At 33.3% G+C, this 10931-nt stretch overlaps 1 protein-coding gene across 1 annotated transcript; it reads right to left on the bottom strand.

Annotated features, from left to right (window-relative positions):
- Nucleotides 1–1614: 1614 nt before the first annotated feature.
- Nucleotides 1615–3594, bottom strand: LOC140875117 (phosphate metabolism protein 8). The gene is made up of 8 exons (XM_073278664.1): nucleotides 3408–3594; nucleotides 3222–3287; nucleotides 3021–3118; nucleotides 2893–2930; nucleotides 2707–2794; nucleotides 2403–2612; nucleotides 2231–2296; nucleotides 1615–1890 (listed from the first exon to the last, which is right to left on the bottom strand). Exons 1-8 carry the CDS (start codon nucleotides 3469–3471, stop codon nucleotides 1723–1725), a joined length of 798 nt encoding a protein of 265 aa, XP_073134765.1. The 5' UTR covers nucleotides 3472–3594; the 3' UTR covers nucleotides 1615–1722.
- Nucleotides 3595–10931: the final 7337 nt, after the last annotated feature.

The raw sequence follows: 10931 nt of genomic DNA, 5'->3' as shown, positions 1-10931 counted from the left end.
ATGATCAAGTGAGGTTTAGTTCACTTAATCAGTTTTCTCAACTTCTAAAACGTTTTGAACAACTTAAATAGTGCGGAAATAGTTCAGAGGTTTTAGTGATGCAAAGTTTATAATGCAGTGTATGAGCAGGATGTAAGATAAATGGCAGTAAATGCTAAAGCACGATTTTATGGAAGTTCGAAGGCTTAATCCTTCTACGTCTCCCCTTCTTCCACTTAGGAAGGAATTCACTAGAAGACTTTGGTTATTACAACGTCTTGTAATACACCCACTTCAGACTTAGGACTTATCCAATGCCTAATCCGAAACTCCTAGATTTACACAGATAAGATTCTCAGTTCTTATCAGACTGGTGGAAGCTTTCAGAGCAGCTTCAAGTCTCTTCAACACTGAGTATAGTTGAGTTGAGCTTCTCAGACTGCAGAGCGGTCGAGAGGCTTGAAAACCCTAGGATGATCCTTGACGATCAGATATGTGAACTGTAGGCGAGGGTTTATTTGAGCAGCAGATGAATGATCTTGTAAGTGTGCTCAAGTATATCAGATGAGGACTTTTGATATTAGTCAAGTGATTGAAATTTTTCTGAGTTGCTTGTCTCTCTTCGTTGTCTCGTATCACTTGTTGTTGTTCTTGTTGTTGTTCTCTTTTTGAGCAATCTTCCCTTTATATAGGTCAATCATCAACGTCTTTATTTTGAACGTTCTGATGCTGCATTGAATGCACATTTAATGCTCATAAATGCATTGATGATTCTGCATGAGGATCGTACACTGCAGACAACTTCCAGGGTCCAAAACTGGAATAAACGGTCGAATGCTTTATCTGCAGTCATTCTGTGTTTTTGCCATTTTGGTACAACCTGTTGTCTTGATTTGCAGGAGTCAACAAATCTTCTGAAACGCCGGTTCTGCTTTTAATAAAGGATCCTGCAAAGAACATCTTGTCACAGGTACTTGTCTCGAGATATCTAGATAGGCAGTTGGCATTCTACCGGTAGAGATATTTGTCCTCTGCTGGTTTGAATAACCAGTCGATAAGCTTGTGACTTCAACCGGTCGAGAGATAAAGGCGGTTGACAAGCTTCCGGTAGATAGATTTATCCTCTGCTGGTTTTGATAGCCAGTCGATAGGCTTGTGACTTCAGCCGGTCGAGGGCAAAGGCGGTTGACAAGCTTCCGGTAGAAGTTGTAGTAGATTCCTGAAATACAATGGTTGGCAGCACATTCCTATACAATGAGTTGTTGTTTGTTATCACCAAAATATCGGATTCAACACTTGACTTTTTAGTTCGATCATTTAGCAATTAAAACATTTCAAATAGTTCATTAATTATCAATCTGTTAATTTATCAAACTGAATTTTATGTTTTGATGAATAGAGTATCTTGTTTAATGCCAATTTTAACATTAGGGGAAAGAAATAAGGACTTCAAAATCTTGAAGAATACTGATCAAAGATTTTTATTTCTCCATCTCAAAATAATATAATTAACTTAAAATACTCTGAAAAAATCCGAAACGAAACGGATTCAATGAACAAACAAACACACATGATTCACATTTTGTTAAAACAATTACAAGTGAATGTTATTTATGTGCAAACACAATGTCACCATGGACAAATTACATACATTTACCAACTTATTATCATGTATATTTACAAATTGTACACATAGAAATCAAGTGGCTATGTTCACGAACAACGAGGGGTGCGGAAAGACTATTATGCCCCCACGGTCGTGGGAGCAAGAACCAAGTCCATTTCACTTCTAGGGCACACAATTCTTTTGTCGCTCTCTTCTTTTTCCCATATTTCTGGAATCACTTGAACCATATTGGTTATTGTTTCCAATGCATAATCCGCCTCTTTGCTCTTTATTGCTTGTCCAACCTATAAATCCAACAAATCAAATATTATAATTTTTCGAATTATGAGTCAGCCTTATGATAAATAAGCTGGTGTTTCGTCACTCATGTTACGTGTTTGTATAATTTGTTATTTTTTAAAAACCCTATTTTGTTTGTTTTTTTTTCCTAAAAACCCTATTTTTTTCCCCTAACTATATAGATATTAAAATAGACTCATGGATCATGTGGCACGTAGACCTAATTGGTAACATTTCTTTTTCAATCAAATCAAGTTATAAAAAAATACAAATGTTATGATTGTTTTAATTTTTACACATGGCAAAATATAAACCATCGAAGGGGGAAAATTCTCACAAACTCACCAAAACAGTACGAAAACCCACAGCCATGCCAGCAGCAACATTCTTCACGTTGTCATCGAAAAACAACTGAAAAAAATTTGTAAGAAAAAACCCAAAATTTAAGGTGGCTTATAAATAGAATTAAAAAAACCCACTAAACATCACAAAAATATCGCACGCAACGAGTGTGTACCGTCCGCTTTGGTTCTATTCCTGCTGCATCAATGGCTATCCTAAAAGCCTGCATTGAAGGCTTCAGCACCACCGGGAATTCATCGGGCCGCCTCGATTTCAATATATCCGGGTTCATCGTCTCGAAACAGATTATCTTTTCGAAGTAATCCCTTATTCCTAGGCGATCCAATGCGTTCATCGCGTGAACTCTGTCCGAATTCGTGAAAATCTGGAAAATGTTTTCGTTTTTTTTAAAAAAAATTAAATTTCTGCTTTGTCATAATTTTCAACAACTTTATATATACATATAAAAGATTATTCACCATTTTTCGCTGTTTGATTGTTTTCAAAATGTTTCGTAGCCGAATGTTCGGCTTGATCGAATCATACGGCAATCTTCCGTGCACGTAACTGCGGAGAAATATTAAATTTTGTCAAAAAAAAATTAAATATAGGCAAAGTTTTTGATTTCTTTATTGAATAAGGCCAGAAATGAATTCTTGTGATACCTGTGATATTCATCTGGATTGATATCATAACCTGAAGCCTGCGCAGAAACAGAGAAAATTAAATTAAATTAATTCGATCAATCGAAAAAAGTTCAAGAAATTAGGATCAAGAATTTGAGATGAATTACTCGGAGGGCAGCTAATGAGCTTCCATAAGTTCTGAAGAATTGTCTGTTAACATTCACCACTTCAGATTCTGGGAACCCACATTTTTCCACAAGAAAATCTGCGAAATTAGTGAACACAAATCATATTTTAGCAGCTATTTTTTTTTCAGGAGAAAAAAAAAGAATCGAAATTTATAAGTTTACACCGAAATATGATTAAACCTTGAACGTTTTGCTTCAGAGCTTTGCCAATTCCGGTGTTGGAAGAATAGAGGGTGTCATCCAAATCTGATCGAAAAAATTAGAAAATAACATTTCATTTCCATTTCTCTTTTACTTTTCCTATGTTTTCAATCGATTAATTAATTATCGCAAATAATTAAACTTGAGCAAGAGTTTGATATATACCGAAAAGAAGGCAATCGAAATTAGGGGAAACTGAGCCAAGGACCGAGTTCAGGCAAGAATCCATGGAAATGGATGAAAATGGTTCCTGAAAATGGGGATTTAACAGAATTTGGAATATGGGTCTTGTGAATTTTTAGGAGAAATCGCTAATGGCGATGGAGATTTTGATGAGAGACAGAGGATTTTAATTGGGGAGATTGAGGTTATTTATAGGAGGGAAGAAGTGAGACGGGGGGCAAAAATGGTGGATAGGATCATCAGAAGCCGAGTTCGATTTTGATGGGGTGACTCAGCGTGGGTCCTACACGTTTGGCTTAATCATCCAATCGTTTTCAATAATATATATATTATAAAAATATAGTTATATTATATATTATAAAATATAATAAAGTCTGCCTCAAAATATATATATATATATATAGAAATGATACCCTGCACCCTAGGTGTGCAGGGTAACATGAGTACCGCATACGTGGCGGTTCATGATTGGTCAGCCAATTTTTGTAAAAAACAATTGTGTGGTTGTGGGCGCGCCACGTAGGCAGGTGCCCATAGGTGTGCAGGGTAAGGGTGTGCAGGGTATCATTACTATATATATATATATATATATATATATATATATATATAAAGTATAAAAGTGGGCGACTCGGTAAGTGAAATGATCCGTATATTTCTTTAATCGATTAATATATTGTAATATTTTTGACATACCAAATAATATATTTTCAAGAATCTTATCCAATAAATTATTATTTTTATTTTTTGTATGAATCGGATTAATATGGTTTTTTGACATAGATTCTTAGATTGTCTCGTATTAGACTTTTATTCAATACATATTTATCAATATCAGTAATATATTATGTTCAGATTTGATAATTGTCTTTGTTGGATAGAGCAATCGAACCATGATGTTTGGGCTATTATGAGGTTTAAAATATTTTAGTTGCACCATCATCACCAGCTATTATTTTTGGTAAAAAGACAAACGTTCGATATTACATATTAATACCCAAAAATTAATAATTTTTCATGAATTAGGTCGAGTAGAAGATCTTTATCACAAAATTGATTGGAGCTCATATGAGATTTTGTGATTTTGGTATTTAGGTAATTATTAACATTTGATAAATGAGTGTGTCTTTCTCAGTATTCTAAAAACAAAATTAAACGGGATAACATGAAACGTAATAAAAAACGCTAAGATTCCGAAAAAAAACGAAAAAGGTAAACTAAAGTTGACCTTATTAAACGTCATCAAATGTGTTTAATCAATATTCAACGTGCTTTTTTTTTAAAAAAAATGATTTATTTATTCTTAATAATTTTTATCGATTAAAAAATTTCAAAATAAAAACAATTTTCTTCAAAATAAAAAAAATACACCTGGTTATATCTTTATCAAAATTTTCTCTTCAAAATTTTTGTGTTTTAGGCAATATTTAAAATTTTTGATGTGATATAGCTATATACACTGTAAAAAATTATAATTTTGATATTTAAATGCTTTTAAAAATTTGAAAAATTATGTGTTAATATTAAATGTATTATATTTATATTATTTAGCCTATATATTGGTTTTAACGTGTATCAAACACGTTTAAATTGTAAAACTTTAAACTTAATCTCGACGTCACGTTTTGTATTTTTTAAAACATTGGGCTTTCTTGAGACAGACTCGCGGATCTATATCCATAAACTGTGAAAAGTATACTTTTGTTAAAAAAATATTTATTCACATATAGTATTGAATTAGATATCCATTTCATAAAAGTTTCACCGTCTTCAATTTTTTTTATTCATAAATTTGAACACAACAAAAAACAATCAATGTGGCGGTAACAACACGAACAAAGCTTTAAATTCAAAATTCTTTAATCATCGCTGGCACAACTAATGTGAACGATGATAAAGATGTAATGAGCAAAATAAAAATAAAAAACCTATGGTAATTACAGAAGCTAACCTGTGAAGTGTTGATTTTAGACAATTATTTGACGAAGAATATTCCCTGCAGTTCTTCTCATGGTGAATGGAACCCAAGAGCGGCGGACATTTCTGAAGAAAGAAAACACGATCGTGTGTAAGTTGGGTTTTCTAGGGCGAAGGGTAATTTAGGAATGAAAAATGATTGTCTCGTGTACTGTAGAGATGTGGATTGAGAATACCTCCTCAAAAGATGGATTCTTTTCTGCCTAATTCAAGCTTTTACAGTGCCCTTTTACCGGGCCCGAGGTTATCACGCTTTATTTAAAAACCGAGTCAAACAGATTATTATTTCCTAATCCTACTTTAATATCTCCTATCAAACGCAGCCCAAAGCTAATCGAGTGGAATTGGATATGCGTTTTCATTCAGATATGATTTGGTTTCTATTTTCTAACTTCACGCATTAAATTTGACCAAGATGGAGCTTTTTCAAATATTACGAAGGGCCAATAAATTCGAAGTATTGTTTGAGCTGTTGTGTAAAAGTAAAAATTTATGGTAAAAAGTAAAAACTTCAAAACTCAAACTATATCAAATTCTACACTTTATAATATTTTTCTCTCAACTCAATTGTATTTTTCTACACAAATGGAGAGACCTATTTATAGATCTCATTTGTAGATTAGTCCAAATATTAATACATCATCATCTACATCATTACACACTAATTTTCAATATTTTACAACTCAATATTCAACATTCAACATTCAACTTTAAATAATAATAATAATAACAACATATTTTCAACACTCCCCCTTATGATGATGATCGTGATATGATGACTGTCTTTATTACGTGTTTTTGTACTGTCTCGTTAAAAACCTTACTAGAAAAAATCCAGTGGGATAAAAACCACAGCAAGAAAAAAAAATGCAGCCACGTAAACTCCCCCTCATGTTAACACAAGTGATTCTTCACATATTCCGTAGATTGCGCATCCCAATGTTATATATATGTTTTCTGAATATTGTCGTAGGAAGTGCCTTTGTAAAGAGATCTGATGAGTTCTCACTTGATTGAATGTAACAAATATCAATATTTTTTTTCTTCTCAAGTTCTTGAGTGTAGGCAAAGAACTTTGGAGGAATATGTTTGATTCAGCCACTTTTGATGTATCCTTCTTTCATTTGAGCAATACATGCATCATTATCTTCATACAGCGTTACATGCTTCTTGTCTACTGATAATCCACAAGAAATTTGGATATGTCGTGTCATTGATTTTAGCCAAACACATTCACGGCTTGCTTCATGTAGCGCAATAATCTCAGCGTGATTTGATGAAGTTGTTACGAGTGTTTGTTTTTGTGAACGCCAAGAAATTGCGGTGCCTCCACGAGTAAATACATATCCGATTTGGGAACGTGCCTTATGTGGATCAGATAAATATCCAGCATCAGCATAACCAATGATACTTTGATTGGTGTCTTTTGAGTACAAAAGTCCCAAATCTGTCGTTCCTCGTAGATAACGGAATATATGTTTAATTCCATTCCAGTGCCTCTTTGTTGGATATGAACTGAATCTTTCTAATAAATTTACAGCAAAAGATATATCAGGTCTAGTGCAATTTGCAAGATATATAAGGGCACCAATAACACTTAGATATGGTACTTCTGGACCAAGAATAACTTCATCATCTTCACATGGACGTAATGGATCCTTTTCTATGTTTAATGATCTTACAACCATTGGAGTACTTAATGGATTTGATTTATCCATATTAAAACATTTAAGGATCTTTTATGTATAATTTGTCTGGTGAACAAAAATTCCACATTCTTTTTGTTCGATTTGCAAACCCAGACAATACTTGATTTTTTCAAGATCCTTCATTTCGAATTCTTCCTTCAAGTACATCATAACTTCTTGAATTTCTTTATTCGTTCCAATGATGTTTAAATCATCAACATATACAGCAATAATTACACATCCGGATGTTGTTTTCTTGATGAAAACACAAGGGCATATTGGATCATTTACATATCCCTTTTTCATCAAGTGCTCACTTAGCCGATTAAACCACATCCGGTCGGATTGATTCAACCCATATAATGATCTTTGCAATTTTACAGAATAAAATTCTCCGGATTTTGAACTTTGTGTTTCAGGAATCTTAAATCCTTCAGGGATTTTCATGTATATATCACTATCAAGTGATCCGTATAAGTAAGCTGTAACAACATCCATAAGACACATTTCCAAATTTTCAGATACTGCCAAACTAATCAAATATTGAAACGTAATTGCATCCATAACAGGAGAATACTTTTCTTCATAATCAATTCCAGGCCTTTGAGAAAAACCTTTTGCAACAAGTCTAGCTTTATATCTGACTATTTCATTTTTCTCATTTCTCTTTCGAATAAAAACCCATTTGTATCCAACAGGTTTTACACCTTCAGGTGTGAGGACTATAGGTCCAAAAATATTACGTTTATTTAGTGAATCCAATTTAACATGGATGACATCTTTCCATTTGGCCCAATCATGACGAGTTTTACATTCACCAAAAGATTTTGGTTCATGATCCTCATTTTCATTTATGATGTCACAAGCCACATTATAAGAAAATATCTCATCAATATCTTCTACATCTTTTCGGTTCCATATTTTTCCAGTATTAATATAATTGATAGAGATTTCACGATTCTTGTCAGTTTGTGGTTCTGACAGAACATTTTCATCATCAGGTGTTTCTTCTGGAACACCATTTTCTATTTTATGATCATCGTGTTTCTCTATGCCTTTTCTTTTCAGAGGATTTTTATCCTTGGAACGGACTGGCCTTCTACGCTTCAAGCGTTTTATGACATCATGAGTGTCTTCAATTTGTTTCTTTGGAATTCAATTCGAGCAGGGGCATTTACAACATGTATATATGATTTTGTTACCCCTTTTGTGTCTGCAAATGCATTTGGCATTTGATTTGCAATTCTTTGCAAGTACACAATTTTTTGTACATCTTTCTCACATTTTTTGGTCCTTGGATCCAAATGTAACAATGATGGTACATACCATGTGATTTCTTTTTCGATGTGTTTCTTTTCTCCCCCTAACATTGAGAAGATTTCTTCATTAAAATGACAATCAGCAAAGCGTGCTGTAAACACATCGCCTGTCTGAGGCTCAAGATATCGAATGATTGATGGGCTATCATAACCGATATAAATACCGATTTTTATTTGAGGACCCATTTTTGATAGTTGAGGTGCTGCAATAGACACATATACCATACATCCAAAAATTCTCAAATGAGAAATATTTGGTTCTTTACCAAATGCAAACTGCAATTGGGAGAATTTATGATATGTACTTGGTCTGATGCGAATTAATTTCGCAGCATGTAAAATTGCATGTCCCCATATAGAAATAGGAAGTTTTGTTCTCATAATAATTGGTTTAGCAATCAGTTGTATAAGTTTAATCAATGATTCAGCTAATCCATTCTTTGTTTGAACATGAACAATATGATGTTCAACAGTAATTTCCATTGACATACAATAGTCATTGAAAGTTTGGGAAGTAAATTCTCCAGCATTATCAAGTCTTATTTTCTTGATTGTATAATCTGGAAATTGATTCCACAATTTTATTATTTGAGCCATTAATCTTGCAAATGCCACATTCCGAGTTGACAATAAGCATACATGTGACCATCTGCTAAAGGCATCGATCAATACCATAAAATATCGAAATGGTCCACATGGTGGATGAATTGGCCCACAAATATCACCCTGAATACGTTCAAGAAATATGGGTGATTCTGTTTGGATTTTAGCTGGCGATGGTCTTATAATAAGTTTTCCAAGAGAACATGCTTTATATTGAAACTTATTATTCTGAAAGATCTTCTGGTCTTTCAATGGATGATCATGCGTATTTTCAATAATTTTTTGCATCATTATTGAACAAGGATGTCCCAATTGATCATGTCAATTGGTTAATATTGAAGAACTATTAACCACCATATTTGATTCGATTGAACTTATATGTGTATAATGCAATCCAGTAGGAAGAATTGATAATTTTTCAACCACATATTTATTTCCTGATTTATATGTGGTAAAACACATATATTTTTTATTTCCATCAGTTATCGTCTCAATATCATACCCATGAGAATATATGTCATTAAAACTTAACAAATTTCTTTTTGATTCTGGTTAATATAAAGCATCATTTATCAAAAATTTTGTACCATTAGGTAACAAAAAATGTGCTTTTCCACAACCTTCAATCAAGTCTACAGGACCTGATATTGTATTCACCATTGTTTTTGTTGGTTTTAATTCCAAAAAATATCTTTTATCTCGGAGAATAGTGTGGGTTGTACCACTATCGTGTATGCAAACTTCCATGGGATTATTTCCTTCTTTAGATTTGCTCATACCATTTTCCATTTTGAACTTCAAAAGAAAATATGCAATAAATAAAATTAATGACATTATATGAAAAATATAACATGTTTCATAATACATGAAAAATACAGTATGTTACATTCTATTCCCACCAATATATTAATCAATGTCTTCGAAATCATTTGAAAAATCAGCAGCATCGAAATGAGTTGAACCACTTGAATGGTTACTGTTTTCAACAAAATTGGTCTCTTTTCCTTTTCCCTTTGTCGATTCTTTATAGAGCTTACATAGGTGCTCAGGGGTTCGACAAATATGTGACCAATGTCCTGAAGTGTCACATCTGTAACAAACACTCTCAGATCTTTTTGAGTGATTTTCATTTTCACTCGTATTTTCATGTTGCCTTTTTGGTGGGTGGTTCGTGAAGTTTTTTTGAGATGAGTTATTGAAGTAACTATCTCGATTATTTTTATATCCACGACCGCGACCACGACCGTGATCATTTTTACGTCCACGTCCACGTCTACACCCACGCCCACGTCCTCGACCTCGTCCACGACCAAAATCTGGTCTATGCCTTTGAGGCTTTGATTTTGGTTTTCATTTTTAATTACGACATTTGTTTCTGGAAATGCCGTTGATCCAGTGGGTTGGGATTGATGATTTCTTACTAACAATTCGTTGTTCTTTTCCGCCATAAGAAGACATGCGATTAATTCAGAATATCTCGAAAATCCACGCACTATATACTATTGTTGTAGAGTTATATTTGATGCGTGGAATGTGGAAAATGTTTTTTTCAAGCATTTCCATTTCAGTAACAACATGCCCACAAAATTTCAATTGCGAGACTATTCGATACATCGCAGAATTTTAATCACTGAATTTTTTAAAGTCTTGGAATCTCAACGTATTCCATTCATCACGGGCGGTCGGGAGTATAACTTCCCTTATATGCTCAAATCTTTCTTTCAGCCCTTTCCATAAAATCATTGGATCTTTTTCTGTGAGATACTCACATTTTAATCCTTCATCAAGATGTTTACGTAAAAAAAATCATAGACTTTGCTTATTTCTTGTGAGGATGATATATTATTTTCTTTGATGATATCACTTAGACCCAATAACTCAAGATGCATCTTTACATCGAGAGTCCATGGCATATAATTCTT

This window comes from Henckelia pumila, chromosome 1 (assembly GCF_033568475.1).
Source record: "Henckelia pumila isolate YLH828 chromosome 1, ASM3356847v2, whole genome shotgun sequence".
Classification (NCBI taxonomy): Eukaryota; Viridiplantae; Streptophyta; class Magnoliopsida; order Lamiales; family Gesneriaceae; genus Henckelia; species Henckelia pumila.
The sequence above is the reverse complement of the archived record's forward strand: the minus strand, read 5'-3'. Positions and strand labels throughout refer to the sequence as shown.

What these genes read in the sequence shown, in the direction of transcription:
- LOC140875117 (XM_073278664.1), bottom strand. Translation starts at nt 3,471, where the DNA reads ATGGATTCTTGCCTGAACTCGGTCCTTGGCTCAGTTTCCCCTAATTTC. An exon ending in TTTCGATTGCCTTCTTTTCG is followed by an intron (nt 3,288 to 3,407) that starts GTATATATCAAA and finishes TTTTTCGATCAG; the next exon opens with ATTTGGATGACACCCTCTAT. An exon ending in CAATCAAACAGCGAAAAATG is followed by an intron (nt 2,613 to 2,706) that starts GTGAATAATCTT and finishes AACATTTTCCAG; the next exon opens with ATTTTCACGAATTCGGACAG.